The sequence below is a fragment of the Octopus sinensis genome, linkage group LG6 (assembly GCF_006345805.1).
Source record: "Octopus sinensis linkage group LG6, ASM634580v1, whole genome shotgun sequence".
In the NCBI taxonomy this organism is placed as follows: Eukaryota; Metazoa; Mollusca; class Cephalopoda; order Octopoda; family Octopodidae; genus Octopus; species Octopus sinensis.
In genome coordinates this window covers 85,127,124-85,144,397 of record NC_043002.1, presented here as the reverse complement: position 1 = coordinate 85,144,397, position 17,274 = coordinate 85,127,124, and the positions used below count along the sequence as shown (strand labels likewise).

Genomic DNA, 17,274 nt, shown 5'->3' with positions numbered 1-17,274 from the left:
TCCAGCAATAGCTGGGAAGTTAACTTTGTGCAGGACCAGTGCCCTGTTCAGGAGGCAGGGATCTCAGTTACTTATACACAATGGAAACTTAGTTAAGTTTTGGTCTAATGAGTTTGAGGGTCCATGACAGCGAACTAACTGCATGAATACTGCCAGCACATCCAACTTTAGCAACTTGAAACCTTATTTTAACATGGATTCTGTAATACGAAACCTATTGACTCACTGACTTTCATATAAGTATCCTCCATATAACATGGAAATCAAAGGATTTTGTTTTACAAAATTGCATATAACACAAAGGTTTCACAAATAAATGTTTCTGTAATGTGGAAGGATACCAATATTCAGTATGGAGAAGATGGCAAACTAGCAAAATCATTATCCTGCAAAATGCTCAGCAGTATTTTGTCCACCTTCACGTTCTTACTCTTTTAATTGTTTCAGTCATTTGACCGTGGCCATGCTGGAGCACTGCCTTTAGTTGAGCAAATCGACCCCAGGGCTTATTCTTTGTAAGCCTAGTACTTATTCTATTGGTCTCTTTTGCTGAACTGCTAAGTTATGGGGATGTTAACACACCACCATCAGTTGTCAAGCAATGTTGGGGGGACAAACACAAACATATATATATATACGATGGGCTTCTTTCAGTTTCCATCCACCAAATCTACTCACAAGATTTGGTCGGCCCAAGGCTATAGTAGAAGACACTTGCCCAAGGTGCCACGCAGTGGGAATGAACACGGAACCATGTCGTTGGTAAGCTACAAAATTTCACTGAGGTTGGCTTTACCTTTCATCCTTTCAAGGTCAATAAAATAAGTACCAGTTGAGTGGGGGTGGGGGCGATGTAATTGACTTACTCTCCAGAAATTGCTGGCTTTATGCCAAAATTCGAAATCACTGTTTTAGTATGGAGAACACTTACACCTGGTACTTTCCCCAACCATACTGATTTTGTATATACATATTTGTGCATGTGTTATCACTGTATTATGTTGAGGAGATTTGAAAACAAATTTTTAAAGGCAATATAATGAATAAAATAAGTTATAAAATGAAGAAATATTTATTGCATGAGAAAAAAATGTGTGAGAGAGAAAAAGAGAGAGAGAGAGAGAAGCTGATGAGGAGGTGGTGAAAAAAAGGATAGGAATGAGAAAAACTTGAGTTCATGACAATTTGATGATATTCCGACTATCTGGTCTGTATAGAAAGGATCTTGAGGATATGAGAAGTCTAGGTTGATTGATACAAAAATAATAATAATATTAAAAAAATTGGTTTGAAAAATAAAAAAAGTAGAAATAAATAAAAACTATTTTCTTCTTTGGAACACATTTCCCCGACCTCCACGACCTCGGCCTCGAGCAGCTGAAATGAAATAAAAGAGGAAGATTATAAAACAAGTATAAAATATACAAATTGAAGATATATCAATAAAAGACACCTTAATGCTTATTATGTAAAAGTCTGAATGATTTAGAGTTCCAAAGTTGTTAAATGACAATGCTCTATATCAGTATAAACAGCCTCGGTGAGTTCAGTGTAAATAGTTTCTGGTTAGTTTTGTTTAACCCTTTAGTGTTCACATTATTCTGCCCAAATTAATCCTTTTTTTTATCCACATTGTCTTGAACTAATCAGGCATTATCTTGTAGCTATGAGATTTTGATGAGGTAGCTGTTAATTTTTAAAACGATATTGTAGGGCTGGTATGAGAGACCAGATCTGGCCAGTTTGAGCATAAAATAGGCAGAATACTTTTGGCCAGATATGGCCGGTTTAATTGCTAAAGGGTTAAACAGACTTTTGACAAAAGTAACCAATTGTATATTTTCAAATTCAGCACCCCAAATACGAAGATATGGTTTTCATTTTAAATTTGAGTTGAACTTCATTCTTATGTTTTGTCCATTTATTTTTACCTTTTACTGGCAGTGAATTTGCAAAAAAAAAAAAAACAACCCCACTGATGCTGTATCTAATAAGCTGAGTGAGCACTGTGATAATAAACAGAACATCTCCATACTAACAGGTGATGTGATGACAGATATGTAACATAGCTACATGAGGATGAGTGCTGTGATGACAGATACAGAACACTACCATACCGGTTTAGATTAAATAGTGAGTGGTAAAGGAGTATGAAGACTGTTGTTGTTGTTGATCTCTAGGTCAGCAATGATCAAAGACATTCTAGCCAGGACCATCCTATCATTTTTTTTTTACAGGTATCTAGGGTTACATCATGCAACCTTCTGCTTTATTTTTAAGACAGTGGAATGTGTTTTGAGGGAGATTCAACTACCACGTTTAGTAGGTACAGTGAGTGTGTGAAGAATCACCCCGTTGGCTTATACTTTGCTTTGTTGCTTGGTGGGGTCAATAGATGATCATTCTAACCCAAGTTGTGTGATGACCAAACATTATAACACCCTTTTATTTACATGCCGTGCAAACAGTGACACGAACAACTTTGCTTGTATAAACAGTATAGAGTAATATCGTCATGGAGACCTTATACACTATCATATATAATGGGAGCACTATTATGGTTTGCATTCATCCATGTGATATCTATTTTTTCTTTTTATAGTGGCATGAATTAGATGGAGGGTTACTCGGAGGCATGATTTTTCAGCTGGATACACTTCTTGTCACAAATGCTTATCTGTTTTCAAGTAAGGGATTTTTTCTTTTATTCCAAAGGTCTTTAAATGCACGGAACAACCAGTGATAATGTCCCCATTCACATGTGTATGTCTATGTTATATGTGTGCACATGAAGGCAGCGAGCTGGCAGAAACATTGGCACGCCAGGTAAAATGCTTAACAGAATTTCATCTGTCTTTACGTCCTGAGTTCAAATTCTACCGAGGTCAACTTTTCCTCTCACCCTTCCGGGGTTGATAAATCAAGTACCAGTTGTGTACTGGGGTCGATCTAATTGACTGCCCCCCCCTCCCTGAAATTTTGGGCCTTGTGCCTATAGTAGAAAAATGTGTGTGCACGTGTTTATTCATGGTTCACATCACATTTTCTATATTCATATGATGTGGATGATTTGGGGAAAATGTGTAAAGTCCCATATTGTCAAAACAATTGAACTTTTTAACTTTGAAACAGTCTTTTCTACAATCAGGTGTACATTTATTTAAGTGTGTGCGTATGTATGTGTTTCGTTCTTGCCTTACTGGCACTTGTGCCCGTGCTAGTAGGGTGCCAAGAGCACCATCCGAGCGTGATTGTTGCCAGAGCAGCCAACTGGCTTCCGTGCCGGTGGCACATAAAAGGGCACCATTCGAGCGTGATCGTTACCAGTACCGCCTGACTGGCTCCCGTGCCAGAGGCACCCACTACACTCTCAGAGTGGTTGGCGTTAGGAAGGGCATCCAGCTATAGAAACTCTGCCAAATCAAGATTGGAGCCTGGTGCAGCCATCTGGTTCATCAGCCCTCAGTCAAAATCGTCTAACCCATGCTAGCATGGAAAGCGGACGTTAAACAATGATGATGATAATATATATACATACATACATACACATGTATGTATAAGTGTATGTATATGCATGTATGTATCATCATCATTTAACATCCATTTTCCATGCTGGCATAGATTAGATGGTTTGTCTGGAACTGGTAAATTGGACACCTGTACCAGACTCCAGTCCTATTTGGCTTGGTTTCTACAGCTGGATGCCCTTCCTCTCTCTCTCTCCCTCCCTATATATATATATGTGACTGGTTTCTTGCAGTTTCTTTCAACCAAATTCCTCTACAAAACATTAGTTGGCCCTAGCAGAAGAGACTTATCCAAGGCACCAAAGTGAAACCAATCCCAAAGCTGACCATAGTGGAATCTGAACTCAGAATGTAAAGAGCCAGAAATGTCACTAGACAATCTATTCTACAAGCTTAATAATAATGGTTTCAAATTTCGGCACAAGAACCAGCAAGGTTGGGGAAGGAGTAAGTCATTGCATCAACCCCAGTGTTCAACTGGTATTTACCTTAGCAACCCCTAAGAGGATGAAGATAATGCAAAATAACAACAAACCAGAATAGCTATAATGATTATGGAAAGACAGACTAGTAAAAATGACATTATCAAGTCTAAGTAAAAGTATGTCATTTGTATTCTCTCTATCGTTAATTAACACAAACTAATTAATGTTTAATAAAGTTGATTAAATTAAACTTAATGTTTACTGACTGATTTTAATTATTACCCATCTACCCCGCCATCCTTCCCACTTCTTTTTATTAGTCGCTATATATACAAGAGACAGCTGGCATTTAGAGTGGAAAAGATCAACGTTGGAGAATTTATCAAAGACAAAAGTTATTATTGAGAAGATGGCATTTGACTTTTCATCTGATAATGAAACTTTGAATAAGCCTGCAGGTGGGAATAACAGAAATACATGAAAGAAAGAAAGAAAGGAAAAAAGGCCAAAAGTAAAAAAAAAAAAAATAGATGAGCAGTTTTAGAAAGGTTATCCCTTTCAGGTCTTCGATTATTTTGCAAAATAAAATTGAATGAAAAGTATTGAGAATATCAGTGTAATTGGTATTCTGATAGCCTTTGGAAGAAGAGAGAGCTGATGTGTGTGTATGTCTATATATATATATATATATATATATATATATATATACGCACACACATATATATATATATATATATATATTATATATATATATATAAAACATTAAAGTCCACGTAGAAAAAAAAAAAATGAAAATCACACATTTATTAATTCAAAATCAATGAAGAAGCTACATAGACACTCTTATTCAGGATGGTAATGTCACCAAGTTTGCATCACAGTAACAAACAAGTCCAACTTCCATTGAATTTTTAGAACAAGGTGAGTACTTTCAATAAAGTTTATTATTAGCACAGGTTAGTCAGTTTCAAAGCACAATAATGCTGTGCAGTAACCGTGGCAAGCATTTAACTCTCACTGGCTCAGTCTAACCAAGTTGTAGATAGAAACTATGCAGAGGTTTGATTAATGCTCAGCTCAAATCTACCCCAGAGTAGCAGGAATATTATTAGAACACTGGATTAACCCTTTAGCATTCAAACCAGTCATATCAGGCATCTCACACCTACCCTACAATGTCATTCTAAAAATTAATGAGCACATCATCAAATTTTCAAAGTTACAAGTATGATTAATTCAAAACAATGTGAATAAATAAGCATTATATCTGAATGCTAAAGAGTTAGATACCTAACTGCATATTTTGTCCAAACTCTGCATAATTGGTTGACTTTGCCTTCAATTGCTCAAGGCTTATATTAACCAGTCATATTCTAAGCTTAAATTAATTTTAAGTGCATCTCTTTCAAATTTGTATCCTCGCAGCAATGCAAGGGATGATCACCAGTTTTGTTGCATCAATAGAGATCAATAACTCTATAGAATCCAGATTATTCTGCCGAATTTAATGCTTATAAACTCAGTTTTTAATTAATCAGGTATTATCCTGCAGTTTCAATATTTCGATGGTGTGATTGTTTATTTTTTGAATGACATGGTAGAATAGCTGTGAATAGCTTTTGAATGATATTGTAGAATAACCAGATCTGGTTAGTTTGAGTACAAAACAGGTGGAATATTTGGGCCAGATACGGCCAATTTGACTGCTAATGGGTTAAACTGTTAAAGAATGATGTCAAGTATTTGGTGTGAGAGAGTGGGTGGTGGGGTACTATACATTCGTGGATTTAGACCTTTCAGGTTTTTTTGCAACATCAGTATCACAAAGATGTGGCATAAGAAAACACTAGGCCCTTCTGTTTTTTTAAACTCTATTTTTTCTTAATGACTTCATCAAAGGATGAAAGGTAGCACATTGAAACTGGTGGGAGGAAGTTATATACTCAGACTGAAGCTGTGACTTGAATGAATGTGACGAAAGAAATTCAAAGGGCGAGGTGGTATAGACACAGTTTCTGCCAAACAGATTTCATTCAGAAGGCTTTGTTCAACCAGATGCTGCACAGGGGTAGTGAACTTGATACTAGGTAGTAGTGAAGTAAAACTCTTTAGCCCTTTTGATACCAACCTACTTGAGACCACCCCAATTCTATGACAAAAAAAAAAAATCTTACTCTTTTACTTGTTTCAGTCATTTGACTGTGGCCATGATCGAGCACTGCCTTTAGTCGTGCAAATCGATCCCAGGACTTATTTTTTGTATGCCAAGTACCTATTTGGATTGTTCTCTTTTGCTGAACTGCTAGGTAATGGGGACGTAAACATACCAGCATCCGTTGTCAAGTGATGTTGGGAGGACAAACACAAGACACACTAACATACACACATATATACGACGGGCTTCTTTCAGTTTCCATCTACCAAATCCACTCACAAGGCTTTGGTTGGCCTGAGGCTATAGTAGAAGACACTTGCCCAAGATGCCACGCAAGATGCCACGCAAGCTACTTATCACACAGCCACTCCTAATGATTCAAATTAAAACCTTCCACTAAAGTGTCTAGTTAATTTATGCTCTGAACACCAACTTAATGACTGTCTTTATTTTTGAAATTAATTGAAACAAAAGCAGTACATCTCAACAAGAATATGGTAATGAAAGGGCTAATCACACAGCCATGCCCGGATCCAATTAAGCCTTGTAGGGTAGAACCTGTTTCACTGGCTCTACAGAATGCAAGGTGTTAATTGTCTCAACCAACTCTATAAAAAGAACATTGCAGCAACAATAACAACAACAATAGCAGCAGCTGCTGCCCCTGCTTGCAAAGGAGTTCTATGTCGCTAGTATAAATCATAATTGCTTAACAGGACATAACAACAAATCAACAAGTAATTTATTAACCATCAAGTCAATAAAAGGTAATAAATGAGTGGTAGTACTTTACAATGTGAATAAAAAAGAAAAATGTACAATAAAAAGTATTAGTCAGTAACAAATTAAAAACTCGTAAAGAATCTAGGAGAAACTATGACATACTAAAATACTAAGATCGCTACTTATTAAGTGATGATACAAACTGGGATACAGTATTTACAAAAATCTTACAAACCGGTATGTAAGTGTGTGTGTGTGGGGGTCTACTCCTTATTGCTACTTGATAACTCGTATATATTCTTTTACTTATTTTAGTCAGTTGACATCAGCCATGCTGGAGCACCGCCTTGAAGGGTTTTAGTTAAGCAGATCGCCCCAGGACTTATTTTTTAAGCCTAGTACTTATTCTATTGATCTCTTTTGCCAAACCGCTAAGTTATGGAGGTGTAAACACACCAGCACCAGTTGTCAAGCAGTGATAGGGGGACAAATATTGATAGGGGAACATACATAGACATACACACATATGTGCTATAGAAAATTAGTAATAATGGTACACCCCTCCCATGTGACAAGTGGAATGAGCCTGTTACTATAAGTAAGGTGACGTCAGCCAGTATCGAGTGTATGTAGAGTACCCAGAGTGCATGTTAGAACATGTTGTTAGTAGAGTCTGTACTGATCTAGTAATTATACTGTGATATTGAGTAGGCATTATGATGATCCAAACTTTGAGGATATTCTACTATATGGCTCAGAAACCTGGACATTATCAAAGAAGCTTGAGAGGCGGTTGGATGGAACCTACACTCGCCTCCTTATGAGAACTAAAAATCTCTCGTGGAAGCGTCATCCAACCAAAATGCAAATATATGGGAAACTACCACCTGTGTCATCTCTTGTGAAAGGTAGGCGAGTCCAGTTTGCTGGACATTGTTGTAGAGCTGAAAACGAGGCAATTTCTACTCTTCTCCTCTGGAAGCCATCTACTCGCAATACCAGAGGGCGCACACTCTCCTACCCTGATGTAATCTCCAGGGATACAGGCATCCAGCAACAGGACCTCCGTAATGCTATGATGGACCGTGAAGTCTGGCGTAGCATAGTAGATTCCATTGTCTCAACCATGGTCGAACAATGATTTGAGGATATTAACACTGTATGACTGGGGGTTGTACAGTGCCAGATTGAAACATCTTATTGACGACTTTGGAATATCACAATATCTGTCAGAGCAACAACTGTTGTACAAAGACAGATATAATAGTGGCAAAAGACCGCTTTACAACAGTAGTAACGAGGATAAACCAATTCACATGGAGTTAATAGAAACTCGAAGAGGATTTAACCAGCTCATGAGAAATTGATAAACTTGATGAGGATTAACCAATTCAAGTGGTATTAACAGAAACTCATAGAGGAGTTAACAAACTCTATGACAAATTGTAAAATTACGGAAGATTTATTGGTTGGTTTGCTTCATGAGACCTGGCAAGTCAATTACAGTAGATGTATACATCAACCAGTTGGATGAAGTGATGAGTGAACTTGCAATTAAACAACCGAGATTGGTCAATAGAAACAGGCCAATTCTCTTGTAAGACAACACTCGACCACATGTTGCACAAAGAACACTACTCAAGGAACTGAACTTGGAAATACTGTCATCCACCATATTTACCAGACCTTGCACCATCTGACTATCATGTTTTCCGGGCATTAGACAACTTTTTGCAAGGAAAAAACTTCAAATCTGAAGGTGCAAAAACAGCCTTTTGTGATTTCATTACCTCTTGCTCTCCAGAATTCTTTGCTGCCAGCATAAATAAACTTTGGCAAAATTGTGTTGATAATTTAGGTGGATACTTTGATTAACTGCATTGCTTTTTGTTGAAATGAAGTAAAATAAACTTTCAGTTCAAAATCAGACATTTCATTCTTAAAGACCTGATAATTTCAGACCCAGCTGACTGAGAGTAGTCACAGCATTCCTGCTGTGACTATTCAATTTTTTTTATGGTCTCTATGACTAGGGAAGTTGAGCAACCACATAGAAACTTGGGATCTTTTCGGTTTGAATGGCAGTTAACTTCGTATACTGGTAGAATGTGTTTATAAAACATCTTTTACTCTTGGCTTTATTGAGAAAATTCTATAGTTTGTAAGATATTTGTTGTTTATTTCTTTCAATTTCTGCAATTTCAACCAATCACTGATGTCTATTGAGGTAAAAAACATTCTGTGCCGTATGAATATGTCCCTCGTTTAAGAAACAGATTGGGTTTATTTACATTTGTGAAGAAAAAAAGATACCCTTCCCCCCACCCCTAAAACAGATTGAAATGCAATAGATTGATACTAGGGTCATAATTATGGGTGACAATTTCATATGGCACCGCTAGAAAAAACTGCCGATCAAAACGAAAAGATCCGAAACTTGTATTATTTTCTATGTATAAGACATTTAGAGCCCAGAAAGTATTGTAATATCAGTCCCCTTGTCACAAAGGTGAAACAAACACCTAAACATCTGACTAGCTCTAAAAGTCAGTGTAATGAATCCTGTAGAAATTCCATGGTTTCACTCAAGGAAACTGAGAATTGCAGTTGTCTGTTGTTATTGAGGTGGTGGAGATGGGAATGAATTAGCAGGTAAGATACAAAGAGGGTGAGAGGAATGGAAGATGAAGGTGTGACAAGTGTTAGTTGGGATGGTAACTGGGAAAAACAGGAGAAAAAAGGAATAAGACGAATGGATATAGATGTATAATGTAACATATGTGTATACACACACACACACAATGGGTTTCTTTCAGTTTCTGCCTACCAAATTCACCTACAAAGCTTTAGTTGGCTCAGAGCTATACAAGAAGACATAGAAGGCACTCGCCTAAGATGTCAGGCAGTGGAACTGAATCCAAAACCATGTAGGTGGAAATAAACTCTTAACCACACAGACATGCCAGTGCCAACACACACACACAGATAGTTTGATGCGGTTGTTAGTAAATGGAAGTGGTGGTTATAAGTAAGAAGTAAGGAGTTGATGGCAATATTTTTGTGGACTGAAATAATAAAAATAGGAAAGGCACGACAGCATTCACTTCAGTGCAAGTAACTGTTGAGTAATGTTCTCATTGGCATCAACACCAACACAAGAACAACAGCTGTTACAAACAATATCATCATCGCCATTACTACTGCCACTATTTACCATTATTGTTCTTTTATTTTCTCTAGCTTTTCCTTTATTTTATGTGTTTTCTATCTCTCCTAATGCTATTCTCTTCTTTTTCTCCATTTGCCATAATCACTTGCATGGATGCCCCTCTTAACACCAACCACTCAGCAGAGTGGACTTAGTGCCTTTTATGTGGCACAAGCACAGGCGAAATCAGTTTTGGCAAGGTTCTCACAACTGGATGCCCTTCCAAATGCCAACCACTTTACAGTGTGGACTGGATGCTTTTTAAGTGCACTGACAGGGTCACCAAGTAACTTGCAAGACAAAAAAATCTTTTGAGAGGAGAGGGGGCATTGGAGGAAGTGATCTTGTGTCAGATGATGAAAGATCACCTCCTCTAATATATATATATATATATATCGTCATCGTTTAACGTCCGTTTTCCATGCTAGATGCCCTTCCTAACGCCAACCACTCCGTGAGTGTAGTGGGTGCATTTTACGTGCCACCTGCACAGGTGCCAGACGAGGCTGGCAAATGGCCATGATCGGATGGTGCATTTTACGTGCCACCGGCAGAGGCCTGTCGGGGCGGCGCTGGCAACGGCCACGTTCGGATGGTTATATATATATATATGTACAACAGGTTTCTCTCAGTTTCCATTTACCAAATCCACCCACAAGGCTTTGGTTGGTCTGAGGCTATAGCAAAAGACATTTGCACAAGGTGTCACACAGTGGGACTGAACCCGGAACCATGTGGTTGGGAAGCAAACTTCATACCACACAGCCACACTTGCACCTATGCTGAAGAAAGAAAAAAAAAATGATCAAACTTATCACTAAACACAATTTTTACCTTCTTCAAAACAGTTCTAATTCTACAAATCTGGATCCTGCAGGGAAATAAGCAGTTCCAAGATGGCTCAATCAGCTAAATACAGCAGTCAAATCTCCCTCAAGTAATACCTCATCATTTTTTAAAAAAGAACTCACTGAAGAATACACTTTACATATTTCAAGAAAATAGAATGGTCTAGATAATGTGTCACTGATAATAGGTTGGCTTGATTGTAGTTGACCTTAGGGGCTAACAACATCAGTTCTGATTAATTTAGTACTGGCTCCATAGCACCAAGTTCCCTAAACATAACTGATATGATAAAACTATCAAAGCCAAAATATAATGCCAGAGGTAACCCTTATTTGAAAAACAAGAGAGAGTTAGTGACAAGAAGGGCATCCAACTGTAAAACAATGCTTCAAATATATTTATCTAAGTCAATGGTTCTCAACTGGGGTCCACACAATAAATTAGTAAATTAGGGATCCACAATAGTATTTTAAAGGCTTCTGAAAAAATTTTGCTTTAGGTGTATGTATTGGTATATATTGCAAGTAACAGCTAGGTTTCACAAGTTAATGTTAAAAAATCAAATAAGAATTTTGAAAGAAGTATCTATAAAACTAGTTTTTAAACATTGAATGGCTATGGGGGTCCACCAGAATAAATTAGTAATCAAAGGGTTCATAGATAAAAAGTGGTTGAAAACCCCTGGTCTAATTGCTCCTCAACCATTTTTTGCCCATTGCCGGTGGCACGTAAAAAACACCTTTCAAGCGTGGCCGTTGCGAGTACCGCCTGACTGGCCCTCGTGCCGGTGGCATATAAAAGCACCCACTACACTTTCAGAGTGGTTGGTGTTAGGAAGGGCATCCAGCTGTAGAAACTGCCAGATCAAGATTGGAGCCCGGTGCAGCCATCTGGTTCGCCAGTCCTCAGTCAAATCATCCAACCCATGGAAAGCGGACATTAAACGATGATGATGATGGACCTCTTTGATTCTTATTTTATTCAAGGAGGAAGAACCCTTGCAGCCATTCAATATCTAAAAAACTTTTATTATAATGCTATGATTAAATATTATTAGAAACTGTATTTAAAAAAATGCTTAAATATTTTGTGTATTTTAGAAATAAAACCAGTTTATTGCACTTAAATTTTAACAAAATCTTACATGGACCATGGTTGAGAATCACTGGTCAAGCCATGCTATCATAAAAAAGGAAAATATACGTAAGCAGAGTTATGCCATAAGCATGCCATATAACCCCCTGATAACTTTTTTGGGAATTTGTATTATAGACACTTAAATTCATACAATTATGCAAAAACCAAGCAAAAAAGATGTTTCAGTGTGTGATTTAAGAACTATTTAGCTGTTATTTTTAGCACATCTTATGACCACCTTATGCCCTCCTCATTTGTTTTGTCAGTCTGATGCAGTGATGTTCATCAATATCTTTCTCCCCACAAACACATTTAATGGCCTATTGCTGAGATTTAAGCCAAAAATTCAGACTGTCCGTATTTTAAACTCTGATTTAAAACAAAATTTTTAAAGAAGCTTGTTTCCCAACCGCATGGTTCTGGGTTCAGTCCCACAGCGTGACACTTTAGGCAAATGCCTTCTACTATAGTCTCGAGCTAACCAAAGCCATATGAGTGGATTTGGTAGATGGAAACTGAAAGAAGCCCATTGCATATCTATATATATATATTTAGGTATGTGTCTTTGTTCCCTCACTATCACTTGACAACCGATGTTGGTGTGTTTATGTCTAGGTAACTTAGTGGTTTGGCAAAAGAGACCAGTAGAATAAGTACTGGGTTTACAAAGACTTAAGTCCTGGGGTCAATTTCTTCGACCAAATAACCTTTTAAGGCGGTGCTCCAGCATAGCCACAGTCAAATGACTGAAACAAGTAAGAGAATATAAAGCATGTGAAGGCGCTCAGCCTAGTAGTTAGGCTGTCACACACATGACTGCAAGACCAGGGTTTTAATTCCCAGATTGGCTGTGCATTGTGTTCTTGAGCAAAACACTTCATTTCACATTACTCAGTTGTAAATGGGCAACTCTGTAATGGATTTGTGGCCCATAGGGGGCGGGGGAGGGTATTGGCCTGCTTGCCTGCCCAGCCAGCAGGGTGGTGGCATCATCGGAAGACTACAAAAATGTGAGGAAGCGTATTGTGACTAGTAGTGTATAAACAGCATCCAATAGTCAGGTTGATACCGTGACTATTACGTTTACTCTTGTGAGTAAACGTAACTGCGTGGAGATCTGTCGTATATGTATCTTTTACCTGTTCGTATCATTGGACATTGCATTCATGGATTTAGTTGTACAAATCGTCCTCAATACTGTGATTAAATAATAATAATGATAATAATTTCGAAAAAAAAAAAATTGTATAATCGTATGGTTTCCCGTGTGTAGAACTACAGGTTCGCAAACATTTTCTGAAAATTCCACCCACCCCGAAAGTCACGAGGGGTTATATGGGAGTTTAAAAGAGAATTTCGCCAAGCCGGTTAATTTATTTATTGCCCACAGGGGGGCTAAACATAGAGGGGACAAACAAGGACAGACAAAGGGATTAAGTCGATTACATTGACCCAGTGCGTAACTGGTACTTATTTAATCGACCCCGAAAGGATGAAATGCAAAGTCGACCTCGGCGGAATTTGAACTCAGAACGTAACGGCAGACGAAATACCTATTTCTTTATTACCCACAAGGGGCTAAACACAGAGGGGACAAACAAGGACAGACATAGGTATTAAGTCGATTACATCGACCCCAGTGCGTAACTGGTACTTAATTTATCGACCCCGAAAGGATGAAAGGCTAACGTTTCTGTCAGCTCGCCGCCAAGCCGGTTAATCATTCTATTGGTCTCTTGCCGAATGTCTAAGTTGCGGAGACGTAAACAAACCAGCACCGGTTCTCAAACGATGGCAGAGGGAAACACACATACACACACGGCGAGCTTCTTTCAATTTCCATCTATCAAATTCACTCACAAGGCTTTAGTAGGCCCGGAGCTATAGTACAGGACAGGTGCTCACGTAGCGGGACTAAAACCAAAATTATGATAGGGATGCAAACTTCTTACCACACAGCAACGCCTGTCCAACATATATCGCTCTTTTGCAAACGAAATACCTTGTAATATTTGTTCCACAACGAGTTACACAATCGCACCTCTCCTTGAAAAATGCATTTTGTTTTAGAAAAAAATTTTTTTCGGATTCCTAGTTCTGGATGTCGGAGATTACGAATATGCAAAAAAAGAAATTCCCCCCCCCCCCCCTTTAAATTTTGAATTTTTTCGAAAATAACCTCCGCCAATAAATACATGAAACTCTTTTGATAATAGATCTATCTGCTTGATGAGGATTACTTGTTTTTGCCACTATACCGCAGCACACATGGTCCGTAGATGTGAATGTTTTCAAAAAATTTCAGTAAATACCACGAAATTTAGAAAGCAACACATCTATTCATATATATATGGGCGAAGGGGACGAAGTTTTTTTTTTAAAGAAATAATCATAAATTTTTTAAAATTTGTTTCCATAAACAAGCTTTTCCACATCATTTTGAAGTGTGGAGTGAAAAACAGAAAAACAGGCGTCAGAACAGAGAAAAATCGAACAGTGGGCAACTTATTTCAGACTTCCGCCTCTAATTCGATATATATTGTGTCTGAAAAGACGGAACGGTCACGGTTAGAATGCTTGTGATTAGAGATCAACAATCGGGGGTTGAGTTAAGTAACAACTTTTAAATGATTTTTGTTTTTACACTATTTCATTTATGCATTTTAAGGGTAGCATTTAAATACCAATCAAGTTTGGATAACAAGCTTTCATGGAAGAAATACAAAGGCTTAAAATTTAAAGAAACGGATGTTAGTATTGAAAACTGGTAGTTTATTAAGATTAGTGGCGAGCGGTACCTCTGCCAAGGTTAACTATGATAAATACACGAGTAAAATAGCATACACACATATATATATATATATTTATATATCAGTGGATGAATAAAACAGATCAAGATACCTACCTTGCGCACGTAAAATTGCAGATTTTCCGCGGCCAGCACCGCCGCTGGTACCACCTTTGCCCTGGACTTTCTTAAACATGGGAGCATTCTTTAACATATCTGGTAAAATCAAAAATCGTATTTTACTACCGCGAATGAACACATTCTCCAACGTAGCCACACGTCCATCGCGATATGTTACATTAATATTGGACATTTGGCAGTTCATATTGTCTTCAGCTTCGACTAATTTTCCCCGGTATACTTCGCCTGTGGTAGTTTCACAGGTCACGGTGTGACCTTCTGCTTCATGCAGTACCTTGATAGGAACACCAATAGACATATCGTATAATTATATGAATTGAATCAAAAAGTTCTTTTACAGAGACAAGAATGAAGAAGCTGGCGCAAATTTTAAACTGAATAAAGGATTCAGTTAATGATGGCGCCCAAACACGTGTAGTATGAATTAAAGTGCTTTCTGAGAAATTAGAGAGTTTTAATGATAAGGGAGGTAACTACTTTAAGTTGCCTGAATAAACGATATTCATTTCGCACATGAAAATAAATGTGTATTTATATGATGTATGTGAGAATTAAACTCTGTGTGTGTGTGTGTGTGTGTATAAATAGCAGAAACAAAAGAGTGACTCAAGGCTCGAGAGTTTCGTGCACTGGCACTTATCAAACTAGTTTACTTTTTTCAGTCATTAGACTGCAGCCATGCTGGGCACCGCCTTGGTGAATTTTTTGTCGCATGAATCGACTCCAGTACTAATCTTTTGTTTTAAAGCCTGATACTTACTCGATCGGTCTCTTTTGCGAACCGCTAAGTAACAGAGATGTAAACACACCAGCATCGGTTGTCAAGAGGTAATGGGGGACAGATACACAAAGACACACACACGGGCATACACACATATTTATTAATATTTAGCAGAAACAACAGAGTGACTCAAGGTCCGAGAGTTTCGTACGTTGGTACTTATCAAACTAGTTTATACACACACACACACACACACACACATATATGCTTTTCTACACTTGGCACAAGGCCCAAATTTTGGAGGGAGGGAACCAGTCGATTAGATCAACCCAAGTATGCAACTGGTACTTGATTTATCGACCCTGAAAGGATGAAAGATAAAAATTGAATAGAGTCAACAGGAATGAGTACGTTTAGACAGCTATTTAATAAACACTACACATGTTTCGATACAACATAGATCCACATATACACAGGTTTTAATTAAGCAACGGTTTACCTGTATAATGGGATCCAGTTGTATCTCCTCAGGTGATATATAATCGCTGTCCCCGTACGTAAATCTTTGACTTGGACGCTAATACGTCCAATTAGCTCTTTTGAATCTAGTAGACGTTGGCAGTTCCAGTCTGGTAGAATGTGTTTATAAAACATTTTCTCTTGGCTTTATTGAGAAAATTCTATAGATTGTAAGATATTTGTTGCTTTTTTCCTTCAATTTCTGCAATTTCAACCAATCACTGACGTCTATTAAGGTAAAAAAAAACATTCTGTGCCGTATGAATAGGTCCCTCGTTTAAGAAACAGATTGGGTTTATTTATATTTGTGAAGAAAAAAAGATACTCCCCCCTAACCCTAACCCTAAAATAGATTGAAATGCAATAGATCGATACTTGGGTCATAATTACGGGTGACAATTTCATATGACACCGCTAGAAAAAACTGCCGTTCAAACCGAAAAGATCCATAAATTGTTTGGTGCTGTTGCAGCTTTTGTTGGATAGCCCTCAGATATGCTGTGATCGAGTAGACCTACGACTAGGTGCAGTATATGACTCATGATATGAAGTTTCTTCACTCGGCTGAGAACTACACCTTATATTCCATGCAGTGGTTACCTGAATGGGATCTTTTTCTTTTGAATGGCAGACAATTTCTAGTTAACTAAACACTTTAAAACTTCGTATACTGGTAGAATGTGTCAAAATAAAACATTTTTTCTCTTGGCTTTTTTGAGAAAATTGTAATTTGTTTGTTTAACGTAGTTTAATTTTTCGAATTTTAACCAATCCTATGCTCTCTTTTGAGCTAAAATCATTTGCTGCGTCTAAAACTGAGACAACATCCTGTAACTAACCCTAAACCTCCCTCTAACCCTAACCCTAAATTTTTTTCTTAATTGTTAAATTAATTTAATTGTTACGCGTGTAAAAAAAAACTAAAGCAATGGAATTAAATTAATTTAACAATTAAGAAAAAAAAGGGTTAGGGTTAGGGGGGAGGTTTAGGGTTAGTTACAGGATGTTGTCTCAGTTTTAGATGCAGCAAATGAGTTTAGTTGAATGGAGGTAATCGATTGGTTAAAATTGCCGAAATGCT

The 17,274-nt window shown here is 37.6% G+C and overlaps 1 protein-coding gene across 1 annotated transcript; it reads right to left on the bottom strand.

Annotated features, from left to right (window-relative positions):
* Positions 1-1,053: 1,053 nt before the first annotated feature.
* On the bottom strand, positions 1,054-15,387 carry LOC115213091 (small nuclear ribonucleoprotein Sm D3). Its single transcript, XM_029782012.2, has 2 exons — positions 14,930-15,387; positions 1,054-1,377 (listed from the first exon to the last, which is right to left on the bottom strand). The coding sequence occupies exons 1-2, from the start codon at positions 15,249-15,251 to the stop codon at positions 1,322-1,324; spliced, it is 378 nt and encodes a 125-aa protein (XP_029637872.1). The 5' UTR covers positions 15,252-15,387; the 3' UTR covers positions 1,054-1,321.
* Between the last annotated feature and the right edge of the window lie 1,887 nt (positions 15,388-17,274).